Source organism: Heterocephalus glaber, unplaced genomic scaffold, assembly GCF_053883595.1.
Source record: "Heterocephalus glaber isolate CG9 unplaced genomic scaffold, H.glaber_assembly_v1.0 deba00001451, whole genome shotgun sequence".
Lineage (NCBI taxonomy): Eukaryota > Metazoa > Chordata > Mammalia > Rodentia > Bathyergidae > Heterocephalus > Heterocephalus glaber.
In genome coordinates this window covers 6,530,019-6,549,438 of record NW_028258301.1, presented here as the reverse complement: position 1 = coordinate 6,549,438, position 19,420 = coordinate 6,530,019, and the positions used below count along the sequence as shown (strand labels likewise).

Below are 19,420 nucleotides of genomic sequence, written 5' to 3'. Positions count from 1 at the left end.
TTGGAGAAGAGAACCTACTGAGGGACATACCTGGGGCAGGCTCAGGGCGTTAGGACTGGGAGCACTTCCAGAAAAACAAGAGCAGAGGTCTGGGGCTACATAAAACCACTCCAGTTCCTGATATAAGAGGTGCCAGGGTCTAACCAAGTTAGATCAGTGGAATAACTGCTTCCCCAGAGGGAAAGAAAGAACTTGTTCATTTCCTCAGTACTGGGGATATCTTTTGTCCTTTGGGAGGTGTGGCTGTCAGAGCTGTCCCCATTATATCTCCTGTACCTACAGGTATACAGTAGCATGGAGCGGCTCTCCCTGCTTGAGGAACGTCGGACACCATCCTCTACCAAGCGCAGCCTGAGTGAGGAGAAGGAGGACCGTTCAGATGGCCTGGCAGGGCTGAAGAGCCGAGACCGGAGCTGGGTGATTGGCTCCCCTGAGATGTAAGAACCTGGGGCTCAGCTGAGTGGGTGGCACAGATCGGGGGGGGGGGGCTCTGGAAATGGATTCTGGAGAAAAACATGGCAGTGAGGCAGCATTCTCAAGGACAGTCCTAGAAGAATGTCTGAGAAGATATTTTTCTATGGTTGCAGCTCTCATGTTCCTTAAGGAAGCCTGGGTGGGAGGAGGGAGACTACCTGGGTCATCTCACCCCAGGCCTCATGACTCACAGATTACAGAAGCAGCTGTCAGTGTCTGAGTCGTCCCACACAGAGAGTGACTCGAGCCCTCCAATGACAGTGCGACGCCATTGCTCAGGCCTCCTGGATGTGCCTCGCTTCACGGAGGGCCCTGAGGAGGCTAGCAGCACCCGTAGGAGGCAGCAGCAGGAGGGGATATGGGTTCTGACACCCCTATCTGGAGAGGGGGCAACTGGGCCTGTCCCTGAACGGTCAATGGAGCGACGACTGAAGTTGGATGAAGAGTCTGTTGGCCAAGGTGGCAGTTCCAGTCCAGGTGTGGCACAGTGGATAGCCAAAGGGCTTTGGCTGGGCAATACTGTGCAGAGAGAAGCTCAGCTGCATTGTTGGTCTCATTGTTCCCTTGGGCCCACAGCCATAGAGACCCGAGGCCATGGGACCCCACAGCTGGCTGAAGGAGCCACAGCCAAGGCCATCAGCGACTTGGCTGTGCGTAGGGCTCGCCACCGGCTGCTCTCTGGGGATGCAATAGAGAAACGCACCACTCGCCCTGTCAACAAAGTAATCAAGTCTGCCTCAGCTACAGCCCTTTCCCTCCTCATTCCTGCAGGTGAGGTGTCCAGGGAGCTAAGATAAAACTCATAAGGAAGGATCTTGGAATCTCCATGGGCTTGGGCAGGGGCCTTAGTGGCAGATGTATGTGTATGTGCAGGTATCAGAGACTGTGTGTCATTTTGTTATGAAGGTAGAAGTCTCTGAAGGTGTGAATTGGCGTCTTGGGTTTGTGTGTGTACCAGAGGACAGGAAGGCACCAGGTAATAATTGCAGGCTTTGAGGCAAAGAGCTAACATTCATATTCTGGCTCCACTAAAGGCTCATGACCTTGACAAGCTGTTTAGCCCTTTTAAGCCTCTTCATTTTAAAAATGTGAATATTAATAGTTCCTGGCTCATAGGATAATTGTGATGCTTAAATAAAGCATGAAGAGTTTGTATTGCTCCTGACACATAAATGCTAGCTCCTATTTATTTTCCAACGCCTAGGCTCCCATCTGAGCCTGGGAAGGTCTGGACAAAAGAGTGGGCTTTGTGGGTCAAGAACTGTGGGAAAGATGCACCTGGGCTCCGGCTCTATCTGTAACTAGAGCTGGGCAGGGGGCAGCAGATTAGACAGAGGGCCAGCCTGTGAACCTGGCCAAACCAATGCCTGTGACCCACTAAGTCCTGGCTTCTTCTTCTCTAGAACATCACACCTGTTCTCCATTGGCCAGCCCCATGTCCCCGCACTCCCAGTCATCCAACCCGTCATCCAGGGACTCTTCTCCAAGTAGGGACTTCTTGCCAGCACTTGGCAGCTCGAGGCCTCCCATCATCATCCACCGAGCTGGCAAGAAGTATGGTTTCACTCTGCGAGCCATTCGTGTCTACATGGGTGACTCAGATGTCTACACTGTGCACCATATGGTGTGGGTATGTCTGGCCATCTAGACCTGTTAAATCCCAGCTTCATCACTTTTCTTCCTTCCCTTTAGTAGAGCCTGTATGTCCTCTCTTTTGTCTCTGTCCCCACTATTCACAGAGATCAAAGGGTGGTGGTAAAGAGGGTCAGAGCTTAATAAGCAGAAACAAGCCCTATACTTCATGCTCAAGCTCCAGATTAAAGACTGTTTTCTTTCTGGAACAGCATGTGGAAGATGGAGGTCCGGCCAGCGAGGCAGGGCTTCGTCAGGGTGACCTCATCACCCATGTCAATGGGGAGCCTGTTCATGGACTAGTGCACACAGAGGTGGTGGAGCTGATCCTGAAGGTTAGTGCTAAGAATGCTGCCTGCTGTGGTCCCTGAAAGACCTCATCCTCATGAGTAGAGGAGTGGGAAGGTGTCGCACTGGGTTTTCTCCAGAAGGTAGCACCTTCACTGGCCAAGGCCCAGGGATCTTTCTCAGCTATGGGTAGAACTGGCAAACAGGACAGGAGGGATTCTTCTGTGTCTTACCACTCCCAAACCACTCTGAGGTGCCAGTGGAAGCAATTTCCTAATTGGAGAGAACAAAAATGGGTCTTATACAGACATGTTGGTGCAGGGTCAAAAGCTGGAGCTGTGATACAAAGGGTAAGGTCAAAAGGAAGACCACCACCACCGTCATGATTTAGCCACATCCTCTGCTCTGCTTCCCAGAGTGGAAACAAGGTATCTATTTCAACAACTCCCCTGGAGAACACATCCATTAAAGTGGGGCCAGCTCGGAAAGGCAGCTACAAAGCCAAGATGGCGCGAAGGAGCAAGCGGAGCCGGGGCAAGGATGGGCAGGAAAGGTAAGTGAGGCTTGATCCAGAGTCTGCTCTGGTCACATGGGTGTCAGCCTGTGCTGGGTGCCTTAGCCCTGGGCCCAGTGTGTGTTATGCCCTGTGCCTCACCTCAGATGTACACTCCTCTCTCTGCAGAAAAAGAAGCTCCCTGTTCCGGAAGATCACCAAGCAGGCATCCCTGCTACACACCAGCCGCAGCCTTTCTTCCCTTAACCGCTCCTTGTCATCAGGGGAGAGTGGGCCAGGTTCTCCCACACACAGCTATAGCCTTTCTCCCCGCTCTCCCACTCATGGCTACCGGGTGCCCCCTGACGCTGTCCACTCAGGTACAAAGGGCTCCTTGCAGAACAGAGACAACCCCTTGGAAATAGGGAAGTGTCTGGGCTCTGTTTCCCACATGTCCCACTCTGAGTCTCTTTCAGCCCACCCCTGAAAGGTCCAGTAGTCTTGGGAGGAGTTGATGAAGGGAGGGAGTGACTTTGTTTCTATAGTCTGGGCCCGTGGTGAAACACTGGAAGGCTGAATCCTTGGACTCAGTCTCTTGCCTCAGTCACTTCTCACAGCTAACAAGGCTCTGTCATTGTTTGTCTTTTTGTATAAAGTGGGAGGAAATTCATCGCAGAGCAGCTCCCCCAGCTCCAGCGTGCCCAGTTCCCCAGCTGGCTCTGCGCACACACGGCCCAGCTCCCTCCATGGTCTGGCACCCAAGCTCCAACGCCAGTACCGCTCTCCACGGCGCAAGTCAGCAGGCAGCATCCCACTGTCACCACTGGCCCATACCCCTTCTCCACCACCAGCAGCTTCACCTCAGCGTTCCCCATCACCGCTGTCTGGCCACGGAGCCCAGGCCCTTCCCACCAAACTTCACTTGTCACCTCCACTAGGCAGACAACTCGCCAGGCCCAAGAGTGCAGAGCCACCTCGCTCACCACTACTTAAGAGAGTGCAGTCTGCTGAGAAACTGGCAGCTGCACTGGCTGCTTCTGAGAAGAAGCTACCCTCTTCTCACAAGCATGGGCTTGACCTGCCCCACTGTGAGCTAAAGAAGGAACTGCCACCCAGGGAAGCCAGCCCTCTGGAGGTAGTTGGGACGAGGGCTGTGCTGTCTGGGAAAGGTGCATTGCAAGGGAAGGGAGTGCTGCAGCCTGCTCCTTCACGGGCCTTAGGCACACTACGGCAGGACCGAGCTGAACGACGAGAGTCACTGCAAAAGCAAGAAGCGATCCGTGAGGTGGACTCCTCAGAGGATGACATGGATGAGGAGCCGGAGAATACCCAGAGTGTACAGGAACCAAGCTTGGCATCCGACCCAGAAGTGGGCAAGAATCTACCCCGCAGAGGAGCAGGAGAGGATGAGAAAGAGGAAATCGTCTTGCCCAAGGATCCAAGGAATCAGGATTCAATGGTCCCAAGCCTACTCACAGGGGTCTTAGTGGGGCATTCAAGAATAGAAGGTCCTAGTGTCCCCCAGAGGAGGCTGGGGAGCCCACAAACCTGTGAGGAGGCTACCAGCTCCTCCTTACTAGCCCCACATCTGGATAGGTCTAGACCCACAGATCTCACTCCCACTGAAGGCTGCTTAAAGGCCCAGCACCTCCACACCCAGGCACTAACAGCACTTTGTCCCAGCTCTTCAGGACTTATCCCCACAAGCTGTTCTGCTGCCACCTCCACCACTGGGAAGCTAGGCACATGGTCTTGGAAATTCCTTACTGAGGGCCCAGACAGGGACTCCACAGACAGAAAGACAACAACAGCAGGTGGGCTAGCCAGTCCTCGGGATTTGGAAACCACAGCTCTGGCTCATCCTAAGAATCTATTTTCTGGGGAGGAGGGGAAGTCACAGCCACTCAATTCCCCCGGGCTGGCTCATCCACCTCATGAGGTTCTCGCCCAAAGCCAGCTACAGAAGTCTGAATGTGTACAAATAAAGAAAGAAGACCCATCCCTGAGCATCACCAAAGTGCCTGATGCCTCAGGTGACAGGAGGCAGAATGTTCCACACAAAGGTTGCCCACTCACCCAAGAGACTGAACCCAGCCTACTCTGGAGGGGCCAAGAACCAGGGTGCCATCAAAAGCATCAGGACATCGTCTTGACACCCGATGAGTTGTTAAAGCAAACATAGCAGTTGTCGCCATTTCTTGCACTTAGACCTGTGTAATACACAATCCTGGAAACCATCTTTGTCTTTTGCTTGCTTCTTTTCTTAAATTGTTGTACAGGTGACTAGTGGAATATAATGGAGACTAATACAGTTTCCATCCTTAGTTGAAAGGCACCTAATCCAGAGTCACTTCTCAGAGACTGTGAGCTCAATCATGAAGAATAGTTGATAGGTAATTTTCTGGGTGTGTAAGAGTAGGGGTTGGTTTAGGAAAGAATGTCCAAAGTGCAGCATATATATCTGGTATGTTCAAGGAACCAAAAATAATTCAAAGTGGAAGTGGATCTGTGGGTTAAGAAAGGGCTGCTTCCAATGGTCCTTAAGGAATTTAGACTTTGTGTGCGTGATGGGGAACCAAAAAAGGCCATGTAGCAACTAATATTTCTACTTTACAGATAAGAAAGCTCAGGCTTTTCTGCTTGAGATACAACAGCTTGTGCACAGCTGGGATCGGAACTTAGGTCTATCTTGATTCTGGAATTCACATTCATCTCCTAACTTGGAGGGCCTTTTAGCCAGTAAACAAGAAAAGAATGGTACAAGGACATGAGTTTAACTCTTGTATGTATTTGAGCTCTTTGTGGGACATCCAGAAAGAATTGGATGCCTGAGTTTGGAACTCGAGAGAAATCTAGACTAGAGAGAGATGAGAACCATCAGTGTATCCAGCAGTGATACATTCAGGAACACTGACATTTAAAACCAAGAAAAAAGATTCAGAAGCAGTCGCCAGGAGAGAATCATAAAATTGAAGAAAGGAAAGTTTCTAAATGGAGGGAGATTGATAAAATGCTGAGAGGTCAAGTGAGATAAAAATAGAAAATTGCCAATTTAGGGCTGGGGATTTAGCTCAGTGGTTCCTCCACCTGCCTCGCAAGCACAAGGACCCGAGTTCGATCCCTGGGTACCAAAAAAATAAAAAGAAAATTGCCAATTTAGTAGTAAGTCCTTACTGTTGGTAGCCATTCCTGGCTGGGCTACTGTCACTGAACTGAAGGTGTACATTGTCATGTGCAGCTCTCAATAAGTAGAACTGTACTTGGTGAGGAAAACAGAAAAGAAAGAGAACATACTGGGATCAAGGTATAGGGGAGAGTCCAAAGATATTATCCCAAGGCAAGGAGCCGGGCTTGGTGGAAGTGCCCAGGCTAGAAGAATGTTGTCTTCTGGCGAGGCCCAACTTGGAAACCTATCTTACACTGATTGTTGGTCTGAAGGTGAAGCATCAGGAGGCTGGGCTGCTGGCTGGGTGCCTCTTGCATCCTGGAGCTTTATTGTCCTGCACAGAGAAGGCAGTGACCGCCAGAGGGCGTGCTCTCCTGTGATGGCAGAGCCCGCAGTGGGGGTGGGGGCATTTCAAACTTCCAGTACCCTAAATTTCATTTCCTCCAGTTACTCAGCTGATCCTGGGCTGTCCACACTGGACATTGGGAAGATGGGCCTCAGGTCACCTCCTGGAGGATAGGTAAGGAGAGTACCCATGACAGGATCTGGTCAGAAGCATACCAGACCACAGGTGAGGGGTGGGGGGTTTGATAACCAAACACCCTGTTATGCAGATGGGGGCTGGGAGGAACCTGCTCTAAGTGCTGGTGATGCTCTGCTTGAGAAACACTGCTGGATTATTACAAAGGCAGTGAAGATTTTTCTGAAAGAAAACTTCAGAAAAGTGCTATCCAATTTATGGTTTAGGAAGATTACTAGCTGCAGTGTGGACAGGCTAGACTGGAGTACACAGGCCAGAGAGAATGATGTAGTCAGTGACCCGGTGTGGTGGCCTGAACTAGGATAACAGCAGTGAAAAGACAGCTTTAGTTGAGGGAAGGGGAGGAACAGGTGTGGAGCCATCAGGAAGCATATGAGATAAAGATTGCCCAGGTAGTATGCAGAATGAAGAAGGAGGCCCAAGACATTTGAGATTAGCTGAGAGGACACAGCCAGTGAAAAGACAAGGTAGGAAATGAGATCCTGAATCAGGAAGAAGCCAGATCATTTTAAGAATTTTGTAGTTCACCCAGGTGCAGTGGCAGATAACTGTAGTACCAGCTACTTTGGAGGCTGAAGCAGGAAGATCACTTGAGCTCAAGAGTTTGGGGTCAGCTGGCAATACAGCGTAAGATCCCATCTCTTTTTTAAAAAGAATTTTGTGATTCACTCTAGGAGCAAAAGTTGTTAAATGTTTTATACAGGTTTAGATTTGTGTTTTGCAAAGAACTCGTTGCTATAATGAGAATGGACTTAAGGGGAGCACAAATGGAAAGGAGGCCTTTTGGTATAGGGTTAGACGTGGTAGTGAAGTTAAGAGAGGTGATCTTCTGATTGATATTTAAGATAAAATTAATATGGGTTGGTAAAGGGTTTTATGTAGATAAGCAGGTCTACCAAGGATGGTGACTATTTCTGATCTATTTAGCTACAGGAATTAGAATTCCATTCAAATATGAAACAATGGAAGAGAACCACGAGAAAATGGGAAAAAAACAAAATACACGTGGAATGATTGACTTTAGTCAGATAAGGACCCCTTCATAATTTAACAGTTGGAAAGGAGAGAGAGGAGTTATGTGGCAATAGGGAAGTTTATAGGTTTTGTGGTAGGAAGGAATTCAGTCACCTATATGTTTTTCTCTGAAACAAACAAGCCTGAAGTGCCTGTGGGACACCTAGGCACTCAGTGGCCAGCCAGAAGGTAGAGTTCAGAAGAGAGAACTGGGCAAGAGATTTTTGAATCTGAGTGTCCCAAGCACGTAAGTGGGAACAACTCGTGATTGAGGGAAACCATCCACAGTTCACAGCAACAGGCTTTGTTTTGTTTTTTATGTTTTGAGACAAGAGTCTTGCTATGTAGTTCAGGCTGGCCTTAAACTCACTCCATAGCCCTGGCTGATCTTGAATTTGCAGCGATCGATCCTCTTGCCTCAGCCTCTGGAGTGTTGGTATGATAGGAGTGCACCACTACCCCTGGCCTCACAAGCAGTAGTCTTGAAAGTGCTGTGTAGCTAAAATATACTGGGAAGGAAAGACAAAGGCAAGATCATTTAGAACAACAGACCATTCCCCTGCTCAATCTGATTTTTATAATCGAGTACACATGTAAGTGAAGCCTGAAAAACATGGCTGAGAACTGCAGTGTCCTATCTAAGAAGCGGTCTTCTGTGTGCTGATTATGTTCCCAACACGTAGGAACCTAAAGTCCCTTGAAGGAGTGAACAGGGCCTGGGGCAACAAGAGCCCCCACCTCCAAGTAGAATGTATTATTTCTGAGCAAAACTACATGATGAGAACCAATAAAGAAATGGGAAGGGGGCCAGAAATGGCTCTCAGATTTAATTTCCTCAATCAGTATCTGAGTCTGTGTCCTGTTTTGGGCAGAGAAAACTAACATCATGCCAGTGATCTCTGGGGGTCCCAGTTCAGAACCAGTCTTTTGGCGTTTACTGAGAGGTTTAGGAATTTTCATGATTTTCAGTACCCTAGATTTCTTATCTTGTCCCCTCCCCAAACCTGCCCCCAGCCTACCCCTCCATAGCATGAAGACAAAAAAGTGTTTTATTACAATGTCTTTATTGCATTACTGGAGGAAGTTGGCCAGACTATCCCCTCTTGGGAAAGGTAAAAAATAAAATATCCAAACAGTACGGTATTACCACTTAACCTTCCCCCCACCCTCCCCCACAACTGCACAGCAATGTTTGAATACATCCGGTGACACAAACAATTTGCAAAAGTGGTCTAGGAACTACATCATGAATTGTCCCAACATAAAACACACAGTTGGCTTCCTTGTGAATCATACTTTTATGTAAACTACATGAATTTTTTTGGACTACATCAAAGACAACAACAGGTTTTTCACAAGTAACAACAGGGCACCAAAGTCACATGCTGGAATTTGTAAGGAAATAATGCTGTCTGTCACAAGTGGCTTGAGCTAAAGCAAGGTGAGCAGTTGGCAGCAGGGGGCCTACATAGGTCCCCATTTGGACCCTCTGGTTTCTAAGGCCTACTCTGGAGTCTTAACTGGCAGCACAGATCAACTTAGAAACCAGGACTAGCCCAGATGCAATTCCTGGCTCAACAGAATGCATGGGATTGGTTCCTTGCAGCAAGAAGAAACCCATGGAAGACACCAAACTGGCTCTCAAAGCTTCTTCAGAGTGTCTGAGGTCTAAAGTAAATGGGAGATCCCATAAAGTCTTGGAGAGGGAGTAGAAATGTTTGGAAGTCTTCATCCTTGGCCAGGTCAGTGATAAGGTCACAGGCAACCTACCCAGGCATGAACCATGGCCAATTTTTGGTAGCTGTTGCCAAGAAGAGGCACAGCATTGTTCTGTGATGAAAGCTCCACTTGGAAAAGAAGGGCCTAGGATTTGTGTCTAGTGGCCCCATGCTGCTTGCAGGCTGGTGGCTGGTTTATGTAGCCAGGAGAATAATGAGCCCCTCTGGTCTTGATCTCTTTACCTCTGTCACAGTGAGACACAGAGATTCCCAGGGTCCAGATCATGGGACAGGATGTAGAGTTAGACTCTCAAGAAGGCCAAGACTTGCTCCCAAGCTATAGGATAAAAGAGTAGCATCTTGCCTCTCAACACACTTGGGCCCCAGTGGTTGATACACTGGCCCCTATGCCATTTCCACTGGCTCAGGATCAAACAAATCATGTGATAACTGGTTAGAAGGGATACATTCCAATTTCTCAAGTCATCTTGGGTCTTAGATCCTTCAATAAATTCAAGAATGAAAAAGGGATAAAAAGGAATGTACAACTGACAAGCAGCAGCTCTTCTCCACAAGCCAGCCCAATTATAGATACTCAGGTAGTGCTTGTTCTCCCTGCACACCCTCCATTTCTGTCCAACAAGGTACAGATGCACATACTCGTCAACACTACAGGGATGTATCCCATTTCAGTTTGGTTTAAGACATTCAGAAAATACTAGAACTGTATAGGAGGGATTTCTTCCACCCAATCTTGACCATCAACTGCTTATTAAGCAGGTTCAACATCAGGTGCAAAACAAATGCCCAGCAGCAATTAGCCTGGCATTCCTCAGGAACTTTCAAGATTTCAATCTGGCAGTTTGGGGAAAGGATGCGCTTGCTGGCTGTCAGTTAAAGGCTTACATCAGAACAGTAATATTGGAGGGGGTTCATTTGTCTTGATCTTATCCAGCCCTGAAACTGCAATGTAAGCAAGGAAAAGCCAAAGTTACACCCTTTCTTTCCTATCCTCATTGCTAGAAACTGGAAAATTTTCCAAAAATTTTAATCTGTCATGGTCCACTCTAGACACTGTCACCCAGATAAGTGCTCAGGTAAAGTAATATTTTTCTTTCAGCACCCAAACTAGAGCTGTCTTAGCTATAAACCTTATATATAAACCTTATATAAACTTGGGTACTGGCTACTCCTGTAGGTCAGCCAGGATAGCGGACTGCATAGCCTCACTCAAACAGCTGACTCACACTAGGCCCATTATGGTTCCAGGACTGGCTCAGGGGCAGCTGGACTCTGTCAAATAAGTGTTGACTGATGAGTGTGGGGCATAATGGAGTCGGGAGTTGATGCCTGCCCTCCACTGTGTTTGCCTAGCTTCACTCAGCTGAAAGGTTAAAACCACATGGAGCAGAAGATTCCTGGCCTAAAATCACAACCACTGGAGCATGAAGGCAGACTGCACATTGCCTTAATGGCAAAATAACAAAAAGGCAAAGACACAACAGTCTAAACTCAAAGCTACCTTCTCTCCCCCCTGCAAAAGTTTCAGAAACAATTGTATGAAAGAGTATGTGTAACATGTTATGCCCAGATCCTGTACACCAGGGCCCTGGGTGTAATTTACTGAGGTCTCTGACACAATCTGATTCCCTTTCCTTAGCCACCTATGGCTCCCAAACCCTACCCAGCAAAGGGTGGGAGATGAAAGGAAATTAAACCATGTAACTTAAGCCATATGGTTCTTGCAGGGCCTTTAAACATAGAAAAGCACACATAAGAATGTTGTTCTATATTTGGTATATCAAGCCATCTAAAAGCACTGGATTGCACTTTTTCTTTACTCATACAAACGAGTTACGAAGGTTTCAAACAACAGATCATTCTTTAGGCTAAGGGAACATCACACAAGCACCAACTTCATTTTATGATTCAAAGCTTACTATCCCCACGAATAGAATGCTATTCCTCATCTCAGAGATACAAGGGTGGGTCGGAAGAAAATGCATTGACGGACTTTAGCGTTTGCTAAAACTCATTTCTATTTCTCTTATTTTCAAGTTTTGGTACAGAAGCCTGCATTCAACTACTACTGCCATCTTCTCTGTTTAGACCTAGGTCTGGCAACAAACATTGTTTTGTTGGTTTCTGAACAATATGTTTCTTTAGAGGAGGGAGATAGTGAGATGGTAAGCCTAAATTGTTAATTATGTTTGTAAGAAAGGACCTTCAGTTGGTTTTTTTAAAACTCCGTTGGCTTTTTTTTTTTTAATGATATCCCAAGTCTCCCTATTTTCCTTTGGTTGTCTTTTTTTTTTCAAACCAAATCACATTCTATCACAGACAGCCTTGTTTGGGCAGAGAGACTACCAGAGTAAAACAGAACTCCCAACAGAGTTGAAGACCGAAAGAGAAACTTGTCTCTTCAGAGGCTTCTGAATCCTACCCTCCACCCCCAAACTCAGTATGTTCTGGTGAGAGTACCTGCCTAAAACAAATAAAACCTCCAATGAAATAGACTTTCCAAAAAACAACATCTGCTTCCAGCTTAGTATTTCAATGCAGCAGCACCACTGAGTCCCAGAGACTCCAGGCCCCTTATTTCCCCATCCTGGCTGGCTACTGCTTGGCCTCTCCACTTCACATTCACAGAATCACTTCTTGTGCAAAACAAGCAGTCCACGTAGAAAGAATGCCCTCATCATAGTCTAATAAAAACTGTAGAAAAATGCAAGAGCGCTCTCCCTCTTTATCTGCACAGCGAGGGCATCTGTGCATGGACAGGGTAAGCAAGCCTGACGTTGAGGGAGTCGTTATGCTGAACCAGGGATGTCTGCTGGTAATGGAGCACTAGCTCCTTCAGCGAGCTGTACAGGTTGTAGGGCTCTGCGAAGCCATATCCCCGAGCAGTGCTGTAGATCACACAGTGCTTCACCTCCCCGTCGGCACTGCAATGATACAACACAGGAAACGTGTTAAGGCAGATACCAACAGATAAAGGGACAATAAATGGCCATAAATCTGACAGCAACGGTTATACAAAGGAGACTCAAGTGTTTTGTCAATCAAACAAAGCTTAGAAAATTGTGTTCCCTGAACAAAGGCACGGGGTTTGAAATGCAGCGAGGCTTAGTTTCTTGCTGTCTCCAGTGGTGCAGGTGAAGCTGGTATCTGCAGGTTTCCAGAGTGCTGAGGAACTCCTGTAGTCGAAATCCTCCAAACTCAGCAAAGAAGTTAGGATATCAAGAGGAAGCCTTAGAAACTCTACAAATTACAAGAAGAGAATTTCTCACAAATAAACCAAGAAATGATAGTACATCAGATAATTCATGCAGGAGTGTACAGCTCTGGACTTCCTTGAGCAGGAGCATACCCAATGCTTTATACTTATTGTCTGTTCAGCACTAGGTAATATTCTTGGGAGTGGTGTACCCTTAGGGAAAACAATAGAAATTTGTGGTGCACCAGGTGTTAGAAAAACACAATTATGTACACAATTGGCAGTAGATGTGCAGATACCAGAATGTTCTGGAGGAGTGGCAGGTGAAGCCATTTTCATTAATACAGAGGGAAGTTTTGTGGTTGACAGAGTGGTAGACCTTGCTACTGACTGGATTCAACACCTTCAGCTTATAGCAGGAACACACATGGAAAAGTAACACCAAAAAGCTTTGGAGGATTTCACTCTTGAAAATATTCTTTCCCATATTTATTATTTTATTGTCATGATTACTCAGAGCTACTGGCACAAGTTTATCTCCTTCTTGATTTCCTTTCAGATCACTAAAAGGTTCGATTAGTGATAGCAGATGGCACTGCTTTTCCATTTTGTCATGACCCTGATGACCTAACCCTTCATACCTGATTATTAAATGGCCTACCACAGTAAATGACCAGCCTTGTAAATCATCACAAATTAGTTGTAATTTTAACAAACCAAATGACAACAAAGATTGATAAAAATCAAGCTTTGCTGCTTCCTGCTTTAGGGTACAGTTGGAGTCATACTGCTACAATTAGGCTAAGTTTTCACTGGGACCAAAAAGCCTCAGGGATTTAGAGATGCTGCTGCCACTGACTGTTCACTGCAGATGGAGGGCTCACTGAATTCCTGGAAACGGTCCCAAAAGTAACCTCAAAGTATAGAAATATATTGATGTTGTGAAATTCAAACCAAAAAAAGAAAATTGTGTTCCCCTCACCCTCTTATAGACCTGCCCACAGATACATTAAAACAACCATAAATTGGTGATTATTTAATGTCTTTCTACAAGTCTTATTTTGTGCTGTTCTGGGAAACCTCCATTTTGAAAATCTACCTTGTTACAGAAGCACATGTCTTTAATGTCTCAGACAAAAAAGCCTTACAGTTAATTTAATGCTTACACTCCGAGGTGCAACTTAACAGGGAGGGCCTGAAAAAAGACTAGGAGTGGGCTATTCAATATTTTTAGTAAAATGTTGCCTTTGTCTTGTGCAGAACATGTAGAATATGCTCTTTAATTTAGTAAATATTTTTAAAAAGGTATAGATGCTTTGTTATTGTAGCTAGAACAATTCTTAATCATAAAATTTCTGAAATTCTTGTAATTTTTTCCATACTTATCAGAAGTTGTTTACCAACTTATTTTTGTTTGCAGTGTGATTTTTTTTTTTCCTTTTCCCAGCCTCTTGCAAAAAACAGAAGTGAGTTTCTGCTAATGAATTGAGCAGACATCTAATATTTTATATGCCTTTTGAGCTGTGTAACTTAATATTTGGATACTTCATAATTTGTTTTATTATGTAATTGATAAAATAGTGATGTGTATTAATGTTAGTTCAATCATATATTTATACTGTCTGGGAATGTGTGGTTATAGTTCTGTGGGACAAATAATTTGTCAGTGTTCACCAGCTTGTAAAAACTTAGTGCGAGAGCTTAAACATCTAAATAAATAATGAAATTCATTTATTATTGAAAAAAAAAACCATAAATCTAAGACACTTATTTCTCAACTCTCAATTCTATTTGTTGACCTGTATTCTCTATCCTTATGTTAGTACCTTACAGTCTTACTGTATCTCTGTAGTAAGTACTGAAATCAAGAAGTGTGAGTACTACAACTAGTTTCTACATTTCCAAGATTGTTTTAACTATTCTGGGTCCCTTGCCTTTTGATATGAATTTTAGGAACGTCTTATCATATGCAAATATCCAGCTGGGATTTTGATAGGATTGTCCTGAATGTGTACATCAACTTGGGAAGTATTGCTATCTTAATACTCAGGATGTCTTTTTACTTATTAAAGTCTTCTTTAACTTCTTTCAATGATGTTTTGTAGTTTTCACTGTATAATTCTTTTTGTTTTGTTTTATCCCCAGTTATCTCATCATTTTCATGCTATTATAAATGGCAGTCATTTTATTGTTGTATTGTTCATGGCAGTATACAGAAATGGACCTTTGTATTATGTAACCTGCTACCTTTATGAACTCACTTCTAACAATTTACCTCTTCCTTTCCAATCTAGATATCTTTTCTTTTCCTACAATGATGAAGAGCAATGCAGTGCTAAGAGTGGACATCTTGGTCTTCCTCATCTTAGGGGAGGACAATCAGTTTTTCATCATTAAGTATGGCATTAGCTGTGGGATTTTCATTGATACCCTTTATCAGGCAGTGAAAATGTCATCCTATTCTGGCTTCTTCAGTGTTCTTGTTTTTTTTTTTAAACATGAAAGAGTACTGGATTTTGCAAAAGCTTTTTCCAAATCTACTGAGATTATGTAACTTTTGTTCTTTATTAATATGATTACACTAATTGCTTTTTTTGTGTTGAACCATCCTTGCACTCTCAGGATGAATCCTATTTAGTCATGGTATCTAATCCTTTTTACATGCTTCTACAACTCCCTTGCTAGTATTCTGGTCGTGATTTTTTTAACATTCTGGAAAGCCATATCCCTGATGAGTGCTGCAGATAAGCTCTTATTAGTTACTTTTCTTCTGATGTCTGTGTCTCTTTTTGGTATCAAGGTAACACTCCTCTCATATAATGAATTATAGACTCTCCTCATTAATAACTGAGTTCCGTTCCTGCAACTAGGTTGCATGAGTATAGAACTACATGCTGGGAGTTTGTGTTAGCTTAGCAGTCAAAACCATGGGCTTAAATTTGATACAACATTCCTCGTTTAATGACTGAGCTAGGTTCCTGTGATGAGGTTGCTAAATGAATTGGTCACTAAATGAGGAATTGTAAATAGTATGTACATTACAATATTCATAACAAAAAAATGGTCAGAGGAAACTCCAACTTGATGACTTTGCTTCTATTTGCATAACTCTTATCTGCAGTACTGTAGTGTATAACAACATAAAGCTACAGTACTGTACTGTACAATACAATCAGCAAAAATTATAGTACTGTATAAAAAAGGTGTACTGTGTAAAAAGACACTGAGGCTCTATAAACAAGATGTGTACAACTGTACAAAAAAAAAAAGGATGGGTCATAGGTCCAAGTGGCAGAGTGTAAAACCGAACAGCACACCTTGGTCTTAAGTCCAAACAGTTGTTAAACAAGTAGGTCCTTAAACAAATAATATCTGTAGAAAGTATTCTCTTTTCTATTTTTTTAGAAGCATTTGTGAAAGATTGGTGTTGATTCTTCTTTTAAATATGTGATAAAAATCCACCCGTAGAGCCACTAGGAACTGGGCTTTTCTGAGTAATTTTTCTAAATTAATAATTCAATTTCTTCTTATAGTTCTATTTAGATTTTCTAATTCTTCTGGAATCAGTTTTGGTAGTTTGAATGTTTCCAGAAATTTGCCCAACAATAAATATAAGTTGTTTAAATTGTTGATATATAAAGTGTTTATAGCCAGGGATTTAGCTCAGTGGTTCTGCCCCCTGCCTCGGAAGCACAAGGACCCGAGTTCGATCCCCGATACCAAAAAAAAAAAAAAGGCCATAAAGCTTTTACAGTATTCCTTTATTCTCTTTTATTATTTCTATAAAAATGCCCCCTCCTTTGGCACCTGCCTGTAATCCCACATTCTTGGAGTCTGAGTCAGGGGGATGGAAAGTTTGAGCCCATCATGAGTAACCTGGCAACTTAGCAAAATCGTATGTCAAAAAACAGGAAAAATTTTAAAAGGGCATGGTATGTAATTCAGTGCAAAGGCCCAGAGTTCAATGCCCAGTTCTGCTTTTAAAAAAGCCCCTTTGTTCATCTCGATTTCTATTTATTTATTTATTTATTTATTTATTTATTTGACAAAGTCTTGCTGTGTAGCCCAGGCTGGCCTTGAACTCACAGCGATTCTCCTGCCTCAGCCTCAGGACTGCTGGCCCTTCATTCATCTTGATTTTACTATTTTGTCTTCTCTTTTCTTTTTCCATAGAATCAACTTTTCAGTTTCACTGATTTCTTTGTTTTCCATTCTCTTTTAATTTATTTCAGTTCTAATCTTTATTATTCCCTTTCTTCTTGGTTGAGTTTAGTTTGCTCTTTTCCTGGTTTCTTAAGGTAGATGATTAGGTTATTAACTTGAGATCATTCTTTCTAAAATAGACACTTAAGCTACCAATGTGCCTCTTAGCACTGTGTTAGCCGTATCTCACAAGTTTTCTATGTGATAGTACCATTTTCACTCATCTGAATGTATTTTCTAATTTTTCTCTTTTTGACCCACTGGTTATTTAAGACTGTGTTATTTTCTGTCTACATATGTGTTAATTTCTCAAATTTCTGTTTTATTTTTAATTTAATTCCATTGTGGTAGGAGACATTTGTTTTTTGTTTGTTTTGTTTTTAAGCAAAACATTTATTGGTACATTTTAGATATACATACTGATAAGATTCATCATAGGGACTTTGTACCAATACATGATATATCTTGATTCTTTTTTTTCCCATTCCCCTCTCTTCAACCCCTCTTCCCCTCCTTATTTACAAAAGCTTTGTTTCCATTTTTTCCTTCTATTCTTTTTTCTTGTCCCTTCTTTCCTTTCCCCCTCCCCCTCCTTTGTTCCCCTTCTCATCATTTGAACATTTTCTTCACATTTCCCAATAGCTATTATAGATTTCAGTCCTTATTTCCACTTTCAGTTTCTCACACCAGAGAAACAATACTGTTTTTACACGTGTCCAATTTATTTCACTTAAGAGTATGGCCTCAAGGTGCATCTATTTAGCTATAAATGTCTCAAGTTTATCTTTCTTTATGGCTGAGTAGTACTCCACTGTATAAAAAACCCACATTCTTCTTTATCCATTTGTCAGTTGATGGGCATTTGGGCTGTTGCCAAGATTTAGCTATTACAAACTGTGCCACTACAAACATGGGTGAGCACATACTACTGTGGTATCATGCTTTTAATTCTTTTGGGAAGATACAAAGAAAGGAAATAGCTGGGTCAAATATAACCTCCAGTTTTAGTTTTTTGAGGAATCTCCTCCACACTGATTTCCATGGTGGCTGCACCAGTCTACACTCCCACCAACAGTGGAGAAAGGTTCCTTCTTCCCCATAGCCCATCCAGCATTTGTTACTGGTTGACTTCTTAATAACACCCATTCTTTCTGGAGTGAGATGGAATCTCAGCATTGTTTTAATTTGCTTTTCACAAATGATCAGTGATGTTGAACATTTTTTCATATCTGTTCTTTCTACTTCTTTATCTGAGAAGTGTCTATTCATTTCAGATGCCCATTTTTGGTTCTTTAAATTTGGGGGAGGTCTGATTTTTTTTTTTAGTTCTTTATGTATTCTAGATAATAATCCTTTGTCTGAGGAACAGCTGGCAAAATTTTTTCCTACACTGTGGATTGTATCTTCACTCTGTTGGTGATTTCTTTTGCTGTACAAAAGCATTTTAATAAGATATATCCCAGTTGTTCTTTGTGATATTTCCTGTGTGATCAGAGTTTTGTTCATAAAGTCTTTGCCTGTATGAATGTTTTCAAGAGTTCTACCTATTGCCAGGGATTTAGCTCAGTGGTGCCGCTGCCTGCCCTGCAAGCGCAAGGACCTGAGTTAGATCCCCAGTACAAAAAAAAAAAGAGTTCTACCTACCTATCTTCCAGCAGATTAAGTGTTTCTGTTTTAATATTTAGATCTCTGATCCATTTCAATTTTAGTTTAGTGCATAGTGAAACATATGAGTCGTTTTAATCTTTGGCATGTGGAAAGCCAGTTTTCCCAGCACCATTTATTAAAGGGGCTATCTTTCTTCCAGTGAAGGTGTTTGGCTCCTTTGTCAAAGATAAGGTGGCTGAATAGAAGACATCATTTGTATGGTTTCAATCCTTTTAAATTTATTGAGACTTTTATTATGGCCTAAGTACTGTTATCAGGTAGAGTGTTGTTCAAGTTTCTATTTCCTTGTTGATCTATGTAGTTGTTCTACCCCTAATCAAGTGTCTTATTTCTCTTGTTTTCTCCTTTCTCTCCCCTCTTCACTCTCTCTTGTTGTCCGCCCCCCCCCCCCCCCGCCCAGTACTGGAGCCTGAACCCAGGGCCTTCAACTGAGCTACATTCCCAGCTCTTTTAATTTTTGAGGCACAGTTTCATAAGTTGCCAGGCTGGGCTCAAACTTGTGATCTTTCTGCCTCACATTTCCAGAGTACTGGGATTACAGGTGTGTGCACCACTACACCCAGCTCATAGGGCTCTCTTTGGTAAATACTACTGGCTACTCACTCAAAACTGACGAATAAGAAATATGTGACATATCTATACAACAAAATATTATTTAGCAATAAAAAGGAATGAACTATTGAACCATCCAACATCAATGAACCTTGGAAGCATTATGGTAAATCAAAGAACCCTTTTTTTTTTCTTTTTGGTACCAGAGATTGAACTCGGGACCTTGCACTTGCGAAGCAGGCGGTGGAACCACTGAGCTAAATCCTCGGCCCAAAGAACCCATTTAAAATAGGATTATACTCTGTCATTTGTTGCTACGATGCAGCATGCCTTTTTATTTTTGTTAAATGTATTACAGATTTCTTATTTATTATTTAGGTACTAGGAACTGAACCCAGGGCCTTCACACTGAATTATAGCCCCAGTCATCATGCCTGGCTAAATTTCTTATTTT

General features: G+C 43.5%; 2 protein-coding genes and 1 pseudogene across 20 annotated transcripts in view; 2 read left to right on the top strand and 1 right to left on the bottom strand.

The window, feature by feature from the left end:
- The window catches only part of Mast2 (microtubule associated serine/threonine kinase 2), a 260,674-nt gene extending 255,550 nt beyond the window's left edge, over positions 1-5,124 (top strand). For all 16 annotated transcript variants that reach the window (XM_087214762.1, XM_087214749.1, XM_004872945.3 and 13 more), the window contains 8 exons: positions 283-437; positions 668-951; positions 1,051-1,245; positions 1,878-2,104; positions 2,319-2,441; positions 2,811-2,947; positions 3,077-3,267; positions 3,544-5,124. In XM_087214762.1, the coding sequence (XP_087070888.1) occupies positions 283-437; positions 668-951; positions 1,051-1,245; positions 1,878-2,104; positions 2,319-2,441; positions 2,811-2,947; positions 3,077-3,267; positions 3,544-5,069 (2,838 nt within the window). In that variant the 3' untranslated portion in view covers positions 5,070-5,124. The remainder of the gene's footprint in view (positions 1-282; positions 438-667; positions 952-1,050; positions 1,246-1,877; positions 2,105-2,318; positions 2,442-2,810; positions 2,948-3,076; positions 3,268-3,543) is intronic.
- A 3,763-nt stretch (positions 5,125-8,887) lies between these two features.
- Positions 8,888-19,420, bottom strand: part of Pik3r3 (phosphoinositide-3-kinase regulatory subunit 3) — a 96,477-nt gene continuing 85,944 nt past the window's right edge. For all 3 annotated transcript variants that reach the window (XM_087214763.1, XM_004872947.4, XM_013068548.3), the window contains exon 10: positions 8,888-12,271. In XM_087214763.1, the coding sequence (XP_087070889.1) occupies positions 12,073-12,271 (199 nt within the window). In that variant the 3' untranslated portion in view covers positions 8,888-12,072. The remainder of the gene's footprint in view (positions 12,272-19,420) is intronic.
- LOC106008513 (DNA repair protein RAD51 homolog 3 pseudogene) lies at positions 12,333-16,533 on the top strand (annotated as a pseudogene). Its single transcript, XR_015452626.1, has 2 exons — positions 12,333-12,376; positions 12,488-16,533. The product of XR_015452626.1 is annotated as a DNA repair protein RAD51 homolog 3 pseudogene (transcript).